The sequence below is a fragment of the Oncorhynchus mykiss genome, chromosome 9, assembly GCF_013265735.2.
Source record: "Oncorhynchus mykiss isolate Arlee chromosome 9, USDA_OmykA_1.1, whole genome shotgun sequence".
NCBI lineage: Eukaryota > Metazoa > Chordata > Actinopteri > Salmoniformes > Salmonidae > Oncorhynchus > Oncorhynchus mykiss.
Genome location: NC_048573.1, coordinates 24,344,148 through 24,367,630, shown reverse-complemented (window position 1 = coordinate 24,367,630; position 23,483 = coordinate 24,344,148). Strand labels below are relative to the sequence as shown.

Sequence of the window (23,483 nt, the reverse complement as noted above, 5' to 3'; positions counted from 1 at the left end):
CGCGCACAGCGCTGGGAGAGAGAACTTGATACAGAGTAACAGTAAATCACACGGACCTACAGTATACCAGTGTTGAAATTTGTAATCCTATTGCATGTATTTTTGGCTAGTGAAAGGAGCAAGTGAGATCACTGCGATCTCCCATTTGGATAGAGTTGATTTGTTGGGTAAGGACAACAACGGATCTTTTTCAGGCACAGTTCAAATATATTTGAATTTCTAGCACCATGGAAATGTCCGAAAACAAGCCGAATGATGATCCGAAGTTATCTACGACTGACAGGATGGTCAAATGTAAGTGTACAATTAATTGATGTTGATCATAAACAGTTGCCGCGTTGCTTTTTATTTTGGTCATGAAGTCACACACTGCTGCCATAGACGAATGTCTCTCCCTCTCAACACATTGCAATCCTAGTCGTATTGTACCCGAATGGTCTGCTCAATTGGAAATCTGGTTATGGAGAAAAAGGGTGTTAGCCGTGAGATACGACACCGGCTAGGCAATCTGTAAAAGTAGGAAGTAAGGGTGTTATTACAAGAGTTGCAGGCATTCAATGTTTGCATTTAATGTCGGGCAACATGCTTGTTGGATATGGTCCTATATTGTTAAACATCCGCACATACAATAGTATATATGTTTTTTTCTTATTTTAAATGACCATAAATTACATGACTTGTAGCCACACACATCTCTTCTGTATGAACATGGACGAATCATGTAGGGCAGGCTATCCAGTGATTGTTAAAACTATTATTCCATGGTTAAAAGTTAGACGTTTCACCCCTATTTTCGAGTCCATACATAATAGAGTGACACATGTATCTGTTTTTGGCTAGCCCCCATGTTTGATGTTTGCCCCCATGGTAGGTTACTGTAGTCTATGGTGTCTAGAAACCACATGGGGGCTGGACTATAATGACACATTTCTTTTAATCTATTATTCATGAAATCACTATTGATTTAAACATTGAGTTAGGTTTGACTCTATACTCTACACAGTGTGAAAATAGTGTGTAAATAGTTTTACATTTGCTATGAAGGCTAGTAATCATCCCCTGCCACATCAAATCAAATTTTCTGTCACATGCGCCTAATACAAGAGGTGTAGAGGACCTTACCGTGAAATGCTTACTTACTTACAAGCCCTTAACCAACAATGTAGTTCAAGAAATAGAGTTAAGAAAAGATTTACTAAATAACTAAAGTAATTAAAAAATATATAAAGTAACACAATAAAATAACAATAACGAGGCTATATACAGGGGGTACTGGTACTGAGTGAATGTGCGGTGGTAGAGATTAGTTGAGGTAAAGTGACTATGCATAGATAATAAACAGCGAGTAGCACCAGTGTAAAAACAAAGGGGTGGGGGGGTCAATGTAAATAGTCCGGGCGGCCATTTTGATTAATTGTTCAGCATTCTAATGGCTTGGGGGTAGAAGCTGTAAGGAGCCTTTTGGACCTAGACTTTGCGCTCCGGTACCGCTTGCCATGCGGTAGCAGAGAGAACAGTCTGGAGTTTTTGACAATTTTTTGGGCTTTCCTCTGACACCACCTAGTAGTATATAGGTCCTGGATATCAGGAAGCTTGGCCCCAGTGATGTACTGGGCCGTACGCATTACCCTCTGTAGCGCCTTACGGTAGGATGCTGAGCAGTTGTCAAACCAGGCAGTGATGCAACTGGTCAGGATGCTCTCGAGGGTGCAGCTGTAGAACTTTTAGAGGATCTGGGGACCCATGCCAAATCTTTTCAGTCTCCTGAAGGGGAAAAGGTGTTGATGACTGTCTTGATGTGTTTGGACCATGATAGTTTGTTGGTGATGTGGACACCAAGGAACTTGAAACTCTCGACCCGCTCCACTACAGTCCTGTCAATGTTATTGGGGGCCTGTTCGACCCTCCTTTTCCTGTAGTACATGACCAGCTCCTTTGCTCACATTGAGGGAGAGGTTGTTGTCCTGGCTCCACACTGCCAGGTATCTGACCTCCTTCCTATAGGCTGTCTCATCATTGTCATGATCAGGCCTACCACCATTGTGTCGTCAGCAAACTTAATGATGGTGTTTGAGTTGTGCTTGGCCACGCAGTCGTGGTTGAACAGTGAGTACAAGAGGGGACTAAGCACGCACCCCTGAGGAGCCCCAGTGTTGAGGAGCAGTGTGTCAAATGTGCTGTTTCCTACCTTACCACCTGGGGGCGGCCCGTCAGGAAGTCTGGGATCAAGATGCAGAGGGAGGTGTTTAGTCCCAGGGTCCTTAGCTTGGTGATGAGCTTTGTGGGCACTATGGTGTTGAATGCTGAGCTGTAGTCGATGAACAGCATTCTCAACATAGGTGTTCCTTTTGTCCAGATGGGAAAGGGCAGTGTGGAGTGCGATTGAGATTATGTCATCTGTAGATCTGTTGGGGCGGTATGCGAATTGGAGTTGGTCTAGGGTTTTCGGGATGATGGTGTTGATTTGAGCCATGACCAGCCTTTCAAAGCACTTCATGGCTACCAACGTGAGTGCTAAGGGGCAGTAGTCATTTAGGCAGGTTATCTTCTCTTTCTTGGGCACAGGGACTATGGTGATCTGCTTGAAACATGTAGGTGTTACAGACTCGGTCAGGGAGAGTTTCAAAATGTGAGTGAAGACACTTGCCAGTTGTCCGCGCATGCTCTGAGTACACATCCTGGTAATCTGTCTGGCCCCACGGCCTTGTGAATGTTGCTGACATCAGTTACAGAGAGCGTGATCACACAGTCGTTCGGAACAGCTGGTGCTCTCATGCATGCTTCAGTGTTGCTTGCCTCAAAGTGAGCATAAAAGGTATTTAGCTCATCTGGTAGGCTTGCGTCACTGGGCAGCTTGCGGCTAGGATCCCTTTGTAGTCTGTAATAGTTTGCAAGCCCTGCCACATCCAACGAGTGTCAGGCAATACCTCGAGACTTCTTTAATATTAACATGGAGCACCAGCTGTTATTGACAAATAGACACACACCCCCGCCCCTCATCTTTCCAGGTGTAGCTGCTCTGTCCTGCCGATGCATGGAAACCCCAGCCAGCTCTATTTTATCCATGTCGTCGTTCAGCCACAACTCGGTGAAACATAAGATATTTTGCAGATTTTAATGTCCCATTGGTAGGATAGCCTTGATCGTAGCTCATCCTGTTTATTTTCCAGTGATTGCACGTTGGCCAATAGGACGGATGGTAGTGGCGGTTTACCCACTCACTGACAAATTCTCACAAAGCATGTCAAGTCTTTGTTGTTGAAATTAAAGCATAAATCAAAGCCTTTGCTTATTCCTAGTTTTTAGGATGGAAAACATTTAGATACATTTTTCAACCATTTCTAACCTAAGAACTAGGTTAGACTAACTTCTGTTCAAACAGATGGAAAAGGGGTCTTAGACAACATCTACCAGGTATTAGAAATACATCAAAACACAAGTAAAGATCCCTGCCAACTAATAGCAACACTTATATTAGTTTTGGAGACATTATTTGCCTTTTGGAAGTTTAAGAAGCATTGCTTTGTAATAACATTACCAAAAACCCACATATCTTTAAGTTATTTTCAGATTTCTCTCCCTCATGAGGGAAAACAATAAAAGTTGACAGAATTAATAAGTAAAGGTAGACCTACAAATTAGTGATTGTGTTTTTATTAATAACAATGTGGCTTATGATTTTTAAGTGGTTGAAATATGTCATTCTGTCACCAAATCGGTAACGGAGTGACGAAAACATCTGTAACAGAATGACTGCAACTGAATTGGCTACAATGGGAATTCATAATAGTGACAAACCACAGTTGTGTCAACTGCTACTTTCCTCCCTTCTACTGGCATACTGTTATGTTCAGCTCATTACTGTTTTCTTTCTCTTTCTGTCAAGTGGTGGTCAGACTGAGAGTGTGAAAACAGTCTGGACAACCCCTTCCTTTCTCTCTCCCTGTCTCTCTCCTCTCTCTTTCCAGTTAATTTCACCTCTCCCGGCTCTTCCTGACACCTACCCATGAGTCCTTTCTCTTTCCATTTACTATAACCAGCCCTCTCACCCACTGAACACCGATTGACACAGGACATCCATGGACATTGACATTTGGTCAGTCCAAATCTGAACCAACCATAGATGTCTGTTTCACAAGTTTGGACTGCACTGCACAGTACCGTAGAGTAGAGTTTAGGTCCGTCAGTACAATATACAGCACAATAGTAAGTGGTCCCATGTGGCTCAGTTGGTAGAGGATGACGCTCTCAACGCCAGTGTTGTAGGTTCGATTCCCAGTATAAAAAAGCAAGACAGTCGCTCTGAACAAGAGTGTCTGGAAATGTTTTAAATAAAGTACTGTAAAGTTCAGTAGAGTGAAGTTTAGTTCAGAAAGTTTAGTACAGTGAAGTTTAGTTCAGTTGAGTGAAGTTTAGTTTAGTTTAGTTCAGTACAGTAAAGTTTAGTTTAGTACAGTAAAGTTCAGTAGAGTGAAGTTTAGTACAGTAAAGTTTAGTTCAGTAGAGTACACTAGAGTTGATTAAGGCTGGGAATTGCCAGGGTCCTCACGGTACGATGTTATCACGATATTTAGGTGCCGATATGATACAGTATGTATTGCAATTCTCTCGTTTCTATGTGTTGTGAATCAATACTGTGATTTTTTTTGCGATTCTATGTTCCAAACTGCTGCAGAGGGACAAGAGAGAGTTTTGACAGTCATGGAATAAGTGTTGAAAACAAATTGGCTTCATATTTAAAAAGAAGATTGAGGCCTCCCGGGTGGCGCAGTGGTTAAGGGCGCTGTACTGCAGCGCTAGCTGTGCCATCAGAGTCCCTGGGTTTCCCTGCGACGCACAATTGGCCTAGCGTCGCCCGGGTTAGGGAGGGCTTGGTCGGTAGGGGTGTCCTTGTCTCATCGCGCACCAGCGACTCCTGTGGCGGGCTGGGCGCAGTGTACGCTAACCAAGGTGGCCAGGTGCACAGTGTTTCCTCCGGCGCATTGGTGCGGCTGGCTTCCGGGTTGGATGTGCGCTGTGTTAAGAAGCAGTGCGGCTTGGTTGGGTTGTGTATCGGAGGACGCATGACTTTCAACCTTCGTCTCTCCCGAGCCCGTACGGGAGTTGTAGCGATGAGACAAGATAGTAGCTACTACAACAATTGGATACCATGAAAAAGGGGGTAAAAATAAAATAAAAAAAATGTAAAAAAAAGAAGATTGAGAAGTTTTGATGCAGGTACAGCAAACAAGCGCAATAATTATATTGCAATATTGTCAATATGATATATCGTTAAAAATAATATCCCAATATGTAACTGTATCTAATTTTTTTTTTATCACTAGAGTTGAGTACACTATAATTGATTGTATTGTACTCTGCTGTTTATTTATTAGTTTATTAGGACCCCCATTAGCTTTTGCAGAAGCATCAGCTTCTCTTCCTGGGGCCCACAAAAAAACACAAAACATGACAAGTAACAAAACACTGATAGACAAGGACAGCCACACAAATTGAAACTACTAAGATAGACAAACAATACATCAAAAGAACAATTCAAACAATACAAATAAAAAGTGATGAATGGAACTGTTCTGTATTTTATCGAACGGATGGCAACCCTAAGTCTAAATATTGCTGTTACATTGCACAACCTTCAATGTTATGTCAGAATTATTTAAAATTCTGGCAAATTAATTACGGTCTTTGTTAGGAAGAAATGGTCTTCACACTGTTCACAACGAGCCAGGCTACCCAAACTGCTGCATATACCCTGACTCTGCTTGCACAGAACGCAAGAGAAGTGACACAATTTCCCTAGTTAATATTGCCTGCTAACATGAATTTAGAGAGAGAGAAATAGTCCTATAATTCCTATAATAACCACAACCTAAAACTTCTTAACTGGGAATATTGAAGACTCATGTTAAAATGAACCACCAGCTTTCATATGTTCTCATGTTCTGAGCAAGGAACTTAAACGTTAGCTTTCTTACATGGCACATCATGCACTTTTACTTTCTTCTCCAAGACAGTGTTTTTGCATTATTTAAACCAAATTGAACATGTTTAATTATTTATTTGAGACTAAATTGATTTTATTTATGTATTATATTAAGTTAAAATAAAAGTGTTCATTGTTCATTCAGTATTGTTGTAATTGTCATTTATTACAAATATATATATATATATATATATAAAAATCGTCCGATTAATCGGAATTGGCTTTTTTTGGTCCTTCAATAATCGGTAACAGGGTTGATAAATCATAATCGGTTCGACCTCTATCTTATGGGCTGAAGGGAGTTGTAGTTTTCATTTAGTAAACATTCAACCTAGGTCAGCGCAGAAATGTGGTAATTAACTACAATGACTATAATGCATTGTGCCTGTTCTTTTCCATCTTGGACAGAGATGGATACACTTTTATGCCTGCTATGTTAGGTAAGATACAGACAGACCACATACACCCCAAATGAGAGAGGAATGTACACAACAACGAGCGAAGAGAGAAAGGGATAAAGACAGTTCGTAAAAGTATGCCGTATCTACTTTAAAAACAAGTAAAATGATTGTCAGACAACTCTGCAGCATGCTTATGGAGGCTAGCTTTGCTAAATAGGATGACTAAAGACAATACAGCATGGGGAGAACAGAGATAATGTTCGATGGTTGTCTGTCTGACTGGCTGCTACTGCCTAAGCAGAGAGGAGATGATGACTTTAAGGAATGAAAAATCATCAAATTATCAAATTAAAAAGTAATATACACTGTAATATTTTATTATTTCATGGTAATGTCCTATTTTACTATGTGAATATTACAGAGACAATGGAATATTTTCAATGTTTTGGCAATTGAATGTTCACTATATTTGGCTCTGGAATTTCCATTAAAAAGCTCAAATAATTGTTATGTCATTATTTCATAAAAGCACTAATCTCTCAACACTAGAAGGTGGCACGTCTTGTGGGGTATGTATGGGTGTCTGAGTTGAATGTTATTTGATTACGCAGACAATCTGGAATTTTTAATTTTCTCATAAAAACTAGAATAGAAGCAGTTGATCTCTGGTCAACCATCAAACAGGAAAGACTGGCCTTAATAACTAGTACAGTAGATTTTTTTTAAACATATTTTTTATAACAGACCACCTTCACAACAACTTTGTTAATGTGACTTGACCATGATAACTGACCATCAAATGTTATATCTAGGAGTTGAGCTTCTTCAACTTGCTCAGTGGTCACAACCTTTATCTACAACTCCAGTCGAGGTTTAGGTCTTAGAGAATGTTTTGAACCAAATACAATGCTTTTAGATGTAGATGTATTTAAGACCAGTTTATCATTAGTCACCCATGCTGATACTGACTGTAACTCCTTATTTATTATTTCAGTCAGCTCACTGGTTTTCGGTGCTGACATGTAGAGAGTGTAATCATCCGCACGCACAGTCATTCTAGCTTTGCGTAAGACCAGTGGCAAATCCTTTGTACAAATAGAGAAGAGTAACGGCCCAAGAGAACTGCACTGAGGGACACCGCACTGTACATATCTGATGTTGGAGAAGCATTCATTGAAGAACACTCTCTGGGTTCTATTGTTTAAATAACTCTTAAAACATGCGATGGCAGGTGATGTGAAGCCATAGCAAGTGAGTTTCTTCAATAACAATTTATGATCAATAGCATCAAAAGGTTTCACTGAAATCTAATAATACGGCTCCAGCTATCGTCTTATTGTTAATTTCTTTCAACCAATCACCTGTCCCCTGAGTCAGTACAGTACAAGTTGAGTGCCCTTCTCTATATGCATGCTGAAAGTCAGTAGTTAACTTGTTATCTGAAAATTGTAATTTTATTTGGTCAAACACAATTCTCGCCATCAGTTTACTAAGAACAGGCAGCAAACTGATTGGGTGGCTGTTAGAGCCAGCAAAGGGTGCTTTACTATTTACTCTACTGTACTGAACTCTACTGTACTTTACTGTACTAAACTGTACTGTGCTGTGCTCCACTGTTCAAAATTCTGAAACATAGACATCTATGATTGGTACAGATTTGGTCCAATCCGGACCAACCAAATTTGGTCTTGTTTGAAGGCGGAGCTCATTAGAATAATAGCCAGTGTGTAGAATAATACCCAAACATGCAAAAGAGGACAGTACACTTTCTACCTTTGTGTACCTATTCAGGATACATCACCATGAACAGAAGGACATTTATAGTTATGCATTTCTGTATTGTACAGATAAGGGACTCATGATGTAATTATTTTACCATCATTCTGTTACCGGATGTTAATCCCCTTCACTTACTGTAGTTTAATAAACAAAATCGATTTTGTTCAAACTCAAGGTGGGTTTGGAAATAACCGGATGCATCCAGTTTTCAGGGGAAATATAAAGAGCCTGACTCCCGCTTTTGGACATTAACACAAAAACAACTAATGGAACTGTGAGGGGACACACGCAGACACACACACACTCTTAACACACACGTCATTTTTTGTTGTTGTATTGTTTGTATAATTTTTTTTTTTTTTTGCATTTGTTGTGTATTGTTGTATTTGTAACTTGTGTGACTTTCCTTGTCTATCAATGTATCAGGGTTTTGTTACTTGTCATGTTTTTTTGTTGTTGTGAACATCAGGGCGAGTAGCTTCTGCAAAAGCTAATGGGGATCCTAATAAACTAATAAACAATGTGACACTCCCATCTTAAATCCTCCTCCACATTTACTGGATTGGTTAAACAGTGCAGAAGACAACCTCCCCCAACAGTAATTGTTTTCTTGTCAGGAACGGAAAGAAAGAAATGCCTCAGGCGTTCATTCTTATGCCTGCTACGTTACTTTATATCATAGCTGACAGTGACACCCCATTCTTTCTGCAGACATCTTTGAATCTTAATTTAGAGGAAATATTTAACAGAGTTTTTGGAAAAAGTGGTCACATAACAAACTGAGGGAGATTTTACCGTCATTCTGATACCAAAATTTACATCTGCACTGTTCTTCGAGTAAATGTGTTTTTGTACGATTTTCAGATAGTCTACTCTCTGTTATTATCTATGCATAAGTCACTTTAATAACTCTACCCACATGTACATGGGCCACTTTCCTGTGGATTTCTGAACATAACGCGCCAAACAAACGGGAGGTATTTTGGATATAAAAATAATCTTTATGGAACAAAAGGAACATTTATTGTGTAACTGGGTGTCTCGTGAGTGAAAACATCCGAAGATCATCAAAGGTAAACGATTAATTTGATTGCTTTTCTGATTTTCGTGACCAAGCTACTTGATGCTAGGTGTTCATAATGTTTTGTCGAGCGATCGATAAACTTACACAAACTCTTGGATTGCTTTCACTGTAAAGCATATTTTCAAATCTGACATGACAGGTGGATTAACAAAAGGCTAAGCTGTGTTTTGCTATATTGCACTTGTGATTTCATGAATATAAATATTTTTAGTAATATAAAATGAATGTGGCGCTATGCAATTCAGTGGTTGTTGATGAAAATTATCCCCATCTCAGCGCATTCTGTTACTGTGGAATTGCCCTCATGCTAATGTTAAACTACTCACAACCCACATCAGACAAAATCACAATTATTCTTGTCCTGAAATCGTAAAGAGGAGGATTTTAACTTAACAATAAAGGGTGATTGTGGTGATGCTGTTAGGTTGTTGAAAGCTACCACACATACACACAAACACACACACACACACACGTCTATGAAACATTTATAACAGTTGATTGACTTTTCATTATTTTCCATGAACTATTTGTCCTCAAACAGCTGCTATGATATCAGACATAGAGTAGTCATTATTTCAGCTTTGTGTCAATATTATGACTGTACTCTATACAAAGCACCCCTCCAAATATCTTGAGGCAAAATGTTTGTAGTAATCTGTTGCCAATCCTCCTATTTCACCCTATGGGCTGTTTCTCATCTTCAATAGAACATGCATCGCACCTTTCCACCTGTTTTTGAAAACAACGCCTGTATAAAACTGATGTGGTGGCAACCGACTGTTTCAGTAAATACCCAGGTTTGTCTTGTAAAAAGAGTAACTATATTGCCCTTAAGTTTGTGGAAGAGCTGTAGCTTTCGATGGATACGTGACTACTGCTTCCGGCTCAATAGCATGCATGGCAAGTTGGCGACCATGTTAATATAACGTGAAGAGTATCCGTTGTTGTCTATTTTATTTGACTCCAGTTAGAAGGGAAAGCCTCCATAGTAGAGGGTGTGTTTGCAGAGGCCTTTCTTTTGACTTGGATGGCTAATATTTGACTTTTGAGGATAGGCCTGGGCCCCTTGTTTAGACTTGTGTGGGTCGGCCACTACGGCCACTGATCCCAGCTGGATAGCTGAGTCATTTTCACAACCTTAAGTAACGCCACATACTCACCGTGGATTTATGTAATCTCCTGCCCAGAGACGCAGCTTCCCCCTGCTTTCAGGTTGGTGTGTGTGTGTGTGTGTGTGTGTGTGTGTGTGTGTGTGTGTGTGTGTGTGTGTGTGTGTGTGTGTGTGTGTGTGTGCACGCTTTTATTTGGCCCTCAACGTTCTCTGAGAAATAAAAATAAATACATTTATATATTTTACATGTTTTAAATTTTCATTGTCTTTCAATACACACATACAGTACAGTATTTTAATTGTTAACAAAAGTGGTTAATTCGCTAATCACCATTTTACTAGGTCGAGAGTTTAGGACTACAGTATAAAGTTCTATCTTCAAAAAGATGATTCTGAGATAATTGCTTTTAAAGTTCCGAACCCTCTTTGGTTTGAATGGTGTCAGCGATTTTTATTGTGTATTCTTTTGAACTTAACAACATGAATTTGGGGTATTTAGAGTACTATATATAGGTAGAGAACATTGAACAGAACAAGGCCATGTCTAACTTAATTTTGACAAAAATGCAGATAAATGAAGGAATATCTGATGTCTCGCAAGTGGATATAATAATGGTTTGCAAATAAACAGTCTTTGAAGGTATCAGCTGGGAAATAGCATATAAATGTGTTTTGTAGAGATGTCCAGATTTCCTTATCCTTACTTTTCCTATGTCCGACAAAAGCGGCACTAGAGGGTGGTAATTGGGAAGACGAGGATAGACAGGGGGTATGAAGAGCACCATTTGTGACTGATAGTGGCGGCAGCAGAGAACATAATGGTATTATCATACATCATCGATTGTCAGCTGTTAATGTAATATGGATTGGATAGAGTACAAAAATGAGTGTTTCTTATGGGACTTATGGGCCCTTCCCAACCATGCAGAGAGAAAAATAACAAAAAATATTTAATAGAAAGGTTGTTGAATCTGTATCTGTTTTGATCCAAAGAGCTGCTTGCTGCCATAGCTTCTTGGATGATTGACACACATTTCCCCCTGGTTGGTTGTTGTTGGCTGCTGTACTCCATTGGAGCATTTTAGTGTCTCTCTTTTAAGTGTAACCCCAATGAAAAGAGTAGGTAAACACATGAGAGAGAGTGTCAACATTTACTGGGTGGTTACAAGGACAGAGGAACATGCTGATCAAATAAAGATGGAAGAAGGCATATGCTGACAGATTGGCTAGCGAACCTGTTCTCTCTTTACTTTGTCATTTGAATCAGACCCAAAATCAAATCAATTGATTGATCATTTGTTCAATTCATCGTGGATGTATGCCCGGCACAAGACTTAACAAGTCTTTTAAATCGTCCTTTGGAACCTGCCTGTTTCTTAAGACTTGTTCACAATGCAGACCCCCTAGAAATCCCCATCAAAATCCATCTAAGATAGAGATATTTCTATGAATGCTGCATTTCAATCCACCGCATCCACCAATGGCAGTGGAAGGTGGCTGAGCTACAGTGGCGTTTGTCAGATCTTGAGACATCCCGAAAATCAGTCATCAAACTAATATGAATCGCTCAATGGTGTTTTTCCATTTCTATGACCCCCACAAGCGTCACAGGACTTGTCCGAAGTCAGTATTGCTGATCCGCTAACTTCTGTTTGTAGTGTCTGAACAGTTTGGGCTACACACCCTCTAAGGAAAGGTACGACTCTCACGAACATGTACATGTCGATTGTTTTGCTCTACAAGACCCGGTAGCCCGGTTCCACAATATTTTTAAATGGAAGTAGTTTAGTGCCACCCCCCCCCCCCCCCCCCAAAAAAAAGATCTCTGATCTTTCTTATATCGCTCAGATATAGGACAGACAATGTAAAACAAACTTCCTTTTCATTTATTTTTTGACTATCTGTTTTTCCATGTATGAATCTGTTATTCAGTTTTGCCGGGGGATACCTTAAGTGGTCCTAAAATTACAAATCAAATAGATAGTCATACCAAGGATAATTTATCTTTAAAGAAAATGCATATGTTAGCTTAGTGGACAAATAATAGTCTAAAAACCACTTAGGGCAACTAAGTTGCATGGCCAGGAATCTGACTTCAAACCTCTTACAAAGGTGGTTTGAAATGTGGCTTGAAATATCAGACTCCATGTGTTTTTTGGCTGTTCAGACTGCAGTAAAAAGAACAGATTTGAATCGAACATGCAACAAAAATTGGATAGAGCGTGACTTCAAACTGCCAATGTGAACAAGGCTTTAGTCCTCCAATGTCCCTTTTGGCATGCAGATAGGTCCCAGGATGCCTATGGTGTGTGTGTGACTAATGACTCCGGTTAATTGGGATTGCAGGAATTGTTGAAGGTACTGTAGGATACATTATTATCAGCAATGAGATCAGAACTTTGCCTTTCGTATTTGAAAAACATCTCATGCAGCTGTTGACTGTCTTGATGACTGTCTTGATGACATGAAACTGCAAAGACTGCAATGATAGCCTCTTCATGTTGTACAGTATTGATATATACATTCTGGCATCGGATGACATTGGTTTTTAAGGGGATGTCCCAAATATCCATGACGTTGCGACACACACTCGGAGACTCACTACCGTTGTACACCTGAGGGACTACTGCACCTTGGTCGCTCATTAGATTACAGAGGAATTAGTCTCTGTTGTGGATTTAGGACACAGCAAAGGGGTGGATTTGGCCAGATTCATCTCTTTATAAAGGCAGATCTGCTCAGGGGGTGTAATCTGACTCCATGCATTAGCCTGTGATCTTGCTAATACAGGCCGAACAAATGTAGCGAGCCTAGCGTAGATCTGGAAACCGCAATAATATAATTTGTTTGTGTGCAAGTCAATGGCTTTTGAATTTCTATTGATCACATGAATTTTTTATGTGACATTTTACATTTACATTTTAGTCAGCAGATGTTCTTATTTAGAGCGACTTAACAATTAGTGCATTCCTCTTAAGATAGCTGGGGCTGGGTGTAACATCCACATATCACATTAGTAGGAAGTATATTTTCCCTCGGTAAAGTAGTTCTCAGCAATGTCAGTGCTAGTAGGAAGATTAAATACTATTTTTTTTTTTTATTTGGGGGGGGGATTTAAGATATACTCTATACAAGGCCATTTATTATTCAATAATGATTAAAATAGGGTGGGGGGGGGGTCTTTCAATCTTGACTGACTTGGCATCTCATGCGGTGTTATTACATTTCTCATTTTGAAGCAAGGCACCAGGTGCTATGTTCTCATAATGTAAAGGTCATGGGTGCCTTCTCACCTCACTGAGGCATTTCCTTGTTCCTGAGTTGACAAACTCATCTCCGTCAAACTCCACATTAAAGAATGACATACAGGGCATTCGGAAAGTATTCAGACCCCTTGACTTTTTCCACATTTTGTTACATTACAGCCTTATTCTAAATTAAATTGTTCTCATTCCTAAATTGATTAAATTGTTTCCCTCCCCTTATCAATGTAAACACAATCCCCTGTAATGACAAAGCAAAAACAGGTTTGTAGAAAATGTTGCACATTTATTAAAAAAATGGAAATATTACATTTACATAAGTATTCAGACCCTTTACTCAGTACTTTGTTGAAGCACCTTTAGTAGCGATTACAGCCTCGAATCTTCTTGGGTATGACGCTACAAGCTTGGCACACCTGTATTTGGGGAGTTTCTCCCATTCTTCTCTGCAGATCCTCTCAAACTCTGTCAGGTTGAATGAGGAGGGCTACACAGCTATTTTCAGGTCTCTCCAGTGATCTTCAATCGGGTTCAAGTCCGGGCTCTGGCTGGGCCACTCAAGGACATTCAGAGACTTGTCCCGAAGCCACTCCTGCGTTGTCTTGGCTGTGTGTTTAGGTTCGTTGTCCTGTTGGAAGGTTAATCTTCGCCTCAGTCTGAGGTCCTGAGCGCTCTGGAGAAGGTTGTCATCAAAGATCTTTCTGTACTTTGCTCCGTTCATCTTTCCCTCGATCCTGACTAGTCTCCCAGTCCCTGCCTCTGAAAAACATCCCCACAGCATGATGCTGCCACCACGTTTCACCGTAGGGACGTTCTTCCAGACGTGATGCTTGGCATTCAGGCCAAAGAGTTCAATCTTGGTTTCATAAGACCAGAGAATCTTGTTTCTCATGATCCGAGAGTCGTTTAGGTGCCTTTTGGCAAACTCCAAGCAGCTGTCATGTGCCATTTACTGAGGAGTGGCTTCCGTCTGGCCACTCTCCCATAAAGGCCTGATTGGTGGAGTGCTGCAGAGATGGTTGTCCTTCTGGAAGGTCTCCCATCTCCACAGAGAAACTCTGAAGCTCCCGCGATTGCTCAGTTTGGCTGGGCGGCCAACTCTAGGAAAAGTCTTGATGGTTCCAAATTTCTTCCATTAAAGAATGATGGAGGCCGGCCTAACGAGTGGCGCTGCGATCTAAGGCACTGTTTCACAGTGTTTGAGGCATCGTTTTTTTTTATCCCAGGCTGTGTCACAACCGGCCGTGACTGGGAGTCCCATAGGACCGCGCACAATTGGCCCAGCGTCATCCGGGTTAGGGGAGGGTTTGGCCTGGGGGACTTTACTTGGCTCATTGCGCTCTAGCAACTCCTTGTGGCGGGCCAGGTGCCTGCAGGTGTTTCCTCCGACACATTAGTACGGCTGGCTTCCGGGTTAAGCGGGCGGGTGTTAAGGAGCTCGGTTTGGTGGGTCATGTTTCAGAGGACGCATGACTCGACCGTCGCCTCTCACGAGCCCGTTGGGGAGTTGCAGCGATGAGACAAGTTTGTAATTGGATTGCAATTGGATATCACGAAATTGGGGTATCCTTCAATGCCGCAGAAATGTTTTGGTACCCTTGCCCAGATCTGTGCCTCGACACAATCCGGTCTCGGACGACATTTCCTTCAACCTCATGACTTGGTTTTTGTTTTTTGCTCTGACATGCACTGTCAACTGTGGGACCTTACAGTGCCTTGCGAAAGTATTCGGCCCCCTTGAACTTTGCGACCTTTTGCCACATTTCAGGCTTCAAACATAAAGATATAAAACTGTATTTTTTTGTGAAGAATCAACAACAAGTGGGACACAATCATGAAGTGGAACGACATTTATTGGATATTTCAAACTTTTTTAACAAATCAAAAACTGAAAAATTGGCCGTGCAAAATTATTCAGCCCCCTTAAGTTAATACTTTGTAGCGCCACCTTTTGCTGCGATTACAGCTGTAAGTCGCTTGGGGTATGTCTCTATCAGTTTTGCACATCGAGAGACTGACATTTTTTCCCATTCCTCCTTGCAAAACAGCTCGAGCTCAGTGAGGTTGGATGGAGAGCATTTGTGAACAGCAGTTTTCAGTTCTTTCCACAGATTCTCGATTGGATTCAGGTCTGGACTTTGACTTGGCCATTCTAACACCTGGATATGTTTATTTTTGAACCATTCCATTGTAGATTTTGCTTTATGTTTTGGATCATTGTCTTGTTGGAAGACAAATCTCCGTCCCAGTCTCAGGTCTTTTGCAGACTCCATCAGGTTTTCTTCCAGAATGGTCCTGTATTTGGCTCCATCCATCTTCCCATCAATTTTAACCATCTTCCCTGTCCCTGCTGAAGAAAAGCAAGCCCAAACCATGATGCTGCCACCACCATGTTTGACAGTGGGGATGGTGTGTTCAGCTGTGTTGCCTTTACGCCAAACATAACGTTTTGCATTGTTGCCAAAAAGTTCAATTTTGGTTTCATCTGACCAGAGCACCTTCTTCCACATGTTTGGTGTGTCTCCCAGGTGGCTTGTGGCAAACTTTAAACGACACTTTTTATGGATATCTTTAAGAAATGTCTTTCTTCTTGCCACTCTTCCATAAAGGCCAGATTTGTGCAATATACAACTGATTGTTGTCCTATGGACAGAGTCTCCCACCTCAGCTGTAGATCTCTGCAGTTCATCCAGAGTGATCATGGGCCTCTTGGCTGCATCTCTGATCAGTCTTCTCCTTGTATGAGCTGAAAGTTTAGAGGGACGGCCAGGTCTTGGTAGATTTGCAGTGGTCTGATACTCCTTCCATTTCAATATTATTGCTTGCACAGTGCTCCTTGGGATGTTTAAAGCTTGGGAAATCTTTTTGTATCCAAATCCGGCTTTAAACTTCTTCACAACAGTATCTCGGACCTGCCTGGTGTGTTCCTTGTTCTTCATGATGCTCTCTGCGCTTTTAACGGACCTCTGAGACTATCACAGTGCAGGTGCATTTATACGGAGACTTGATTACACACAGGTGGATTGTATTTATCATCATTAGTCATTTAGGTCAACATTGGATCATTCAGAGATCCTCACTGAACTTCTGGAGAGAGTTTGCTGCACTGAAAGTAAAGGGGCTGAATAATTTTGCACGCCCAATTTTTCAGTTTTTGATTTGTTAAAAAAGTTTGAAATATCCAATAAATGTCGTTCCACTTCATGATTGTGTCCCACTTGTTGTTGATTCTTCACAAAAAAATACAGTTTTATATCTTTATGTTTGAAGCCTGAAATGTGGCAAAAGGTTGCAAAGGTCAAGGGGGCCGAATACTTTCGCAAGGCACTGTACACGTTTGTACAACTTAACAGTTTAGGTCAGTGGGGTTAACACATTTTTTCTTGTTGTAGTTAAAACACTACGCTTTAGCGCTGTAGATCGACATAGAAATTGAGCCCCGCAAAAGTTGTCTCTGAAATTGGTACCACTCAACCAGTCGCCTGTGATAATATGCCTGTGTTCTTGGGCACAGATGCAACACTGAGGTTTTCATGCTGATAATATTTTGTTGATAACTCTACTCTGCCACCAAACTCCATGTAGTCGGTGACATTGGGAAATCCCTACTGTTATGTGGGCCACATCGATTAGTTTTTTTTTAGCTCATGTGGCTTGCCTTGCTCGTCATACCCAACAGCAGTTATCTCCCTTGCCCTGTACTTTATGCTATTGTGATGGGGGGTAAAGTCGACAAGAGTTACGTATCACTATGTTGCTTTTGATAATATCGCAATATTGTTTTTGCACTAGTCGGCTGTACCTGCACCAAAACTCCCAAGTATTTTTCCTTTTTTAAATAGGGAACCAATTTGTTTTCAGCACTTTTATATCCATGACTGATCTAAACTCATTTTCCTCATGCTCTCTGTCACTCTGCAGCAGACATATGGTGAGCAATATATTTGGAACATCGAATCGCAATAAAATTGCAGCATCGAATCACAATACATATTGAATCGTTAGAATCGCAGTACCTATTGTATCGGCACCTAAGTATCGTGATAATCTCGTGTCATGAGTTCCCTGGCAATTCCCAGCCCTAGTACGCTTGATGTGGTAAAGTGGCTGTCCTCTTTCTCAAACGTGCATTTAATGTCTCCAGCTACTCTGGCTGGCAGGGCTTCATGCACTCCCTTTGTTAGCCATGGGGCTAACCGCAGCAGTCAGTTTGGAGCAGCGACAGTTGCGTGTTATTAGATTTCCCTCTAGGACCGGCAGCAGCAGAGTCCCAGATCAATCAATAGGATGTCTACTACAAGTGTAAATACACAGTGGGAATGCACACACAGAAGCCTTATTGGAGTCGGAAGGGATTGAAGCATAGGCCCCTGATGCGGCAGAGAAAAGCTGCTTTCTGTACGAGCCACCTTTCACACTCCAACACATATAGCAAGGGCAGAAAGGATAAGGACGTGCATGCAGTCGTAGAAGGCTGACGGACACACACACACACACACACACACACACAAACACTGCATAAATACACACACAGAAACACACACACACACACACACACACACACACACACACACACACACACACACACACATAGATAGATACTGTATCTGTGCGAGTCCACATGAAAACATGCATCCCCTCTCTGCCTTATCTGGGTGGCTCAGACTGTACACACTGGACAGCATGCACACAGTACACACACACACAGCAAGCCTATTCAATGCCAGCTAATGTTGTGTGCTAACCTGTGTTATTTATTAACATGTGGAAAGGCAGGGTTAACCCATTCCCCTCAGAGATACGTTTGAGTGAGCCCTGAGAATGCCTGACACAATACGAGCTGAGGTATTTGTTCAACTTCCCTCTCAACACATAAGACACGTCTCTGGAGTTGGCACCATGTCCCTTTTTTCATTTTCAGGGAAAATCTAATGTGCTCTGAGGCCTAGGAGAACATGAGTCGTCAGTTGGCATCATGTCAGTTTGCAAAACACGCGTTTTGGCAGCAAGAGCCCCCACAGACCCCAAAAAAACAAAACAATACTATTTTGGTTTCAAGGGGAATGGGGGATTCCAGACCATCTGGTGCTGCAAGCCAAGGTCTACCTCTAGGCTAACACTGCAGTGTTATCATACTCACTGTTTCTGAAGTGGGGGAATGTGTTATGTGGTAACAACATACCACTAGGTAGACCCTGACGGCGGATGGGACAAGCTCCTGCAGCGTAAGCGAGCATGCTTCAGCTTGTCTCACACACACACATACTTTAACTCACTCACTTATACACACAGACTGTACACACACACACACACACACACACACACACACACACACACACACACACACACACACACTCACACTCACACACACACACACACACACACACAGGGGTCTGCTCTGAAAAGCCAGCTGTACGCTGCCTGTTAACAGCAGAGTAGCAGAGAAAGGGAAAGCTCGACATCAGAGAGGGATGTTGCAGGGCTTCCAGCACCATGTCGACACGGCTGTGGAATGTTAGACACAGAAGGGAGTATTCTACCTCTCATACCATATATCAATCATCAAGCCTTCCAGTAGTGTGAAGCAGAAGGTGTTGGCCTGGGAAAAAAAAATGTGTCTGCTAGTAACTGAGGCTTCAGGACCTGAAGAGATTGAAAACTCCCTAGTAACTAAGGCTTCAGGACCCGAAGAGATTGAAAACTCCCTTGGCCTAGAGGATTATGTAAGGAGTTTCCAAGGGAGTTTTCTTCTGACACTTTGGAGGTGAAGTTCAAAATGGAGGGAAAGTGTTGCATTTAATAACCTTTTACTGCAGTGGGCTAAATTAGGGTCACACAGAATGTTTTCCTGGTAGTCTTAAACAAATCTTTGAAACCAAAGTGTACACCTCACACACATGGTTATGGGCTTAAAAAAAGAAGACACCTGTACCATATCAGATATAGTTGAAATGTATTAAATGTCGAGTTTGCATCCCAATATTACACTCTATACACCTCAGAAGACTGAAATATAACAAAACTGTTTGACATAGAAACACCAGATCTTCTTTTTTCAGTTTAAAAAATAAATAATGTTGATTAATTCTGAAATTATGAAAATAACATTCCACCCATGAGGCCACTAGAGGGAGATTTGGTCATTTGATTGCAGGAAAGGCTACCTACAGTAGAACACTAATTTCAAAGTGGAATTTGTTGCCATGTCTCTCCTTTTAAAACGGATCCTTTTAAGTCATAGGGAAAGAGGCCGATGTTTAGGCTCCATGTCAGTATGCTTCCCAACTGGAAGAGGGTTGGGTTTGGCGCGTCGTTAAGGCCTAGTTTTGGCACAAGAGCATTTCAAGATGGCGTCACACTCGCGCTCTACACTCTCCTGGGGTTGCCAGGTCTTCAGGCTTTAACTGGGATTGAGTTTGATGTTCTTTTACTATGTGTTTTATTTCTCCCGCGGTCACGTTCAGGTTTCATTATGAAATAGGAGCCCTTCGAAGGCCCTGTGGGTATTTAGGCAAAGGGGAATATACCTCTGCTAGAACTTGGTTGTCTATGGGTATAGTCATTTACTTTAGGAAATGCCTTAGTACATGCCGGATGAGTTTGGATAGAGTCTGATAAATAGCACAATATCCACATAAATTTAAATCACAGTTCAGTTAACTTTTTCGGTAGAAAGCAATCGACAGTATCGACACAGCAACTATTCACATTTCCGTGCTCATACAAAGAGGTATTAAAGTAGTCATGGCAACGTGACTCAATACACTCTAACCCTTATTTAAACTTTATAACCTTTCTATAAAGCATAAAACAAAGAGTTCTAGCTACATGAGTGTTTACCAAAGCCAACTGGCCAACTTATCGATCCTGCAGTGAAACTACAGCCCAGGAAGACATTTCTCTGATGTTTTCATACTGTTCCTGATGGGTGGACTAGCCTAGCGACTACAGCTAGCAAATCAAGGACTCTAGGTTTATTTACACAAATTGAACCATGTTAATTATAGACCGCCTGGCTGAAAATGAACCCCCCACCCCATCCACAGGTGTGTTGAGCTCTATACTCCACACGCTTGACTATGCACATTTGTAGGCAGTACTTTCTGTTCATATGTTTATACTGTATTGTCATTGGAAAATATAGTTTTTTTTGTTATGTTCATTTAAAAAGGCTAGTCTATACAAATGTAACTAATGTAACTAATACACATGTAACTAATACACATGTAATACACATGTAACTAACTAACACATGTAACTAATTCAACATATTTCTGGGTTATTTTTCTGTCATTTCATAAAGGCTCGGGTTTTGTCTGAATCGATCAACATTTACCTGTCATTCATGTCAAGGAATGAGCTTCACAGCCATCCTTACCTCTACAGAGACAGAGCTGAGCAGCGTTCAGCGACTGAACAGACCTGGCTGTGGAAGAGAGGAGGTTTGAAGCCGGCCTCAGAGCTGTGGCTGCATGGCAGGCCACTCAGTCACACACGCCCACATGGAGGAGCGGGGGAGGGGCTAGCTGTCCAGACCGCTATGCTCTGCTCTGTGAAAAACCTACTGCAGAGGAGTCTGACCAGAGCCAGAGTCGAGCACTGTTTGTTTGTGTGTGTGGCTGAGTCTGCCTGTCTGCCTGTCCGCTTATGTGCCTGTCTGTTCAAAAGCTATTGAAAGCTGGTCATTGTTTACTGGTGGTACTGTAGGGGCTCTAAATGTCTACTCTAAGTGTCTACTCTGTTGTGTCTACTCTGTAGTGTCTACTCTGTAGAGTAGTGTTTACTCTGAACGTCTCTTCTTTTTCACAGAATCGCAGAGTAGCTTTTGATACTGTGTAAAAAAATAAAAAATAAATAAATACAAATGGTTGACTCATCTCACAGTTGGGTGTCTTCAGTCCTTGTTACATGTGCGTTGGCAGTGGTTCGTAAACAAAGATACCACGTAAACATTTCGGTAACATTTTACTCAAGGCCAACTGTTGTAACGCATGAAGATGCTGTCTCAATGCAACGTAAGACTTTAGCATTTTGTTCTTCAAAGTTGTTCTACAAATACAAGTGACCAAGCTAAAACGGTGCATAGTCAGGTGCTATCAGATCACAAACAGATGTCAATAGCTCCGGCGCTATTCACTGTTACCTAACACCGGAGGCCAGCCAGACTGTTAAAAAAGATAGTGTGTCTGTCTGTCTGACTGTGTCCCAGTTGATTTTGTGCCTGTCAGAAGAGCAACAGACTGGGGGCCATATATTTGATTGACCAATCAGCATAGCCTTTAAATCATCCTAATGCCCTGACGGAGATCGTTAACAGGAGGGGGGCAGTGTGTCCCAAATCATGGGGTGTGTTCATTAGGCACCAAACAGCAGAAAACAGACTGAAACAGGGAAGGATTACCAGGACTTGTCCAATAATAAATGCTCATTTTGGTTTTCTGTTGTATGCCCTAATGAATACCACCCTAGCTGCATTTTGGTTTGTCTAGCGTGGAGCTGCCTCCCTCCCTACCACAAAGATGGCCTCCCATGTCCTGTTTCGCTTTGCATTGATGATGTGTTTTAGGATCTTTAACTCAAAAGAATGCCTCCGTTGAAGAAGCGACAGTCTGTCAGTCCTAGGCCTGTAGATTTGTTTTTGTGGCTGTGTTTTTGAACATCATTTGTCCCCCCCTCACACACACACACACACACATGATGTATCATCATCATACGTCTTAGACAGGTCCTCAATGAATTATCATGCATATGGCATCATTTTTTTAAAAACGTAATGTAAATGTGAAACGTTGTGTGACATGCATAATAAATCAAAAACGATACGCCAAACACCAAACCGAAGTCAAACAGTCATCAAAGTGTGGGATGTTGTAGCAGAGAAGACGAGCTCCGTTGTTTGTAATGAATTCTGCGGCACACCCTAGTTACACACGTACATGCACACTGTTTGTTGTCCTTTTTTGGCAGCTCTTGTACGGCTCCACCGTATGGTGCAGCCTATCACGTTCCCCCAGCCCCCACCCAGTCTCTGGGAAGGTTGAGGGAATGGCAATGCGGCTTGCCACATATCTACTGTGAACTCGACCGACTCTCTGTGTCCTTCCCTCCGCCATCTAACTGAAGTGTGTTATTAAGCTCTCTGACATCTTTGCTAGCAACGTCGACATTTGTATCTCTCTCTATCAAACTTGCTCTCATTATGCCTCTCTGTTTCGGTCTACGTCTGTCTCTCTATCTGCTGTTTTTTTTATTTGTTTTTGGTGGAACGATTCTGTGATTATGCGGTGCCCTTGTTCAAACAGCTGAGCTGGATAATACTACTCTCTGGGTCACCATCTGCCTCTCATACTGTTGTTTTATATTTTATTGAGTGACTTCTTTGCTCTGTAACTGAACGCTGAACTATTGTAGCCCACGTGTTGCAGGGGGAAACTCCCATGTAGGCCTAACTCTGCGTATAGATAGATCTAGACCGCTATTCTAGCCACCATGTTGCATCAGCGGGGGACAAATCCTCCAATGATGCCTCCCTGTATAGACCGTTACCTGATCCCTCAGGAGGAATGCTGCTGGGCCTTTTGGGACGTCCAAATCGAGATATAAATCAGCGACTCCGTTTGGCAGATACTATATCTCTCAAGTGCATCTGAGCCCGCCATATGTGTATGTCTGCGGAAGAGCAAATCCCCCACTACCTCCTAAAGCCCTGCACGGGTATGAACTTGAAGCCCGAGCCCTAACTATTCCCACGACATTCAGGACCTAGCCTACTCAGGCCCGATTTTGCTTCTGCCCAATTTAAGGCCCAGGCCCAGCCCGAAAGCCGAGATCAGAACTAACTTTCTCTGTTAGTAAATCCATT

General features: G+C 41.7%; 1 protein-coding gene across 6 annotated transcripts in view; it reads left to right on the top strand.

The window, feature by feature from the left end:
• Window positions 1–23,483, top strand: part of LOC110531778 (serine/threonine-protein phosphatase 2B catalytic subunit alpha isoform) — a 97,517-nt gene continuing 74,034 nt past the window's right edge. For 4 of the 6 annotated variants that reach the window (XM_021615190.2, XM_021615188.2, XM_021615187.2 and 1 more), the window contains exon 1: window positions 1–294. In XM_021615190.2, coding sequence (XP_021470865.1) covers window positions 228–294 — 67 coding nt within the window. In that variant the 5' untranslated portion in view covers window positions 1–227. The remainder of the gene's footprint in view (window positions 295–23,483) is intronic. The other 2 variants (XM_021615192.2, XM_021615191.2) reach the window with 1 other exon arrangement.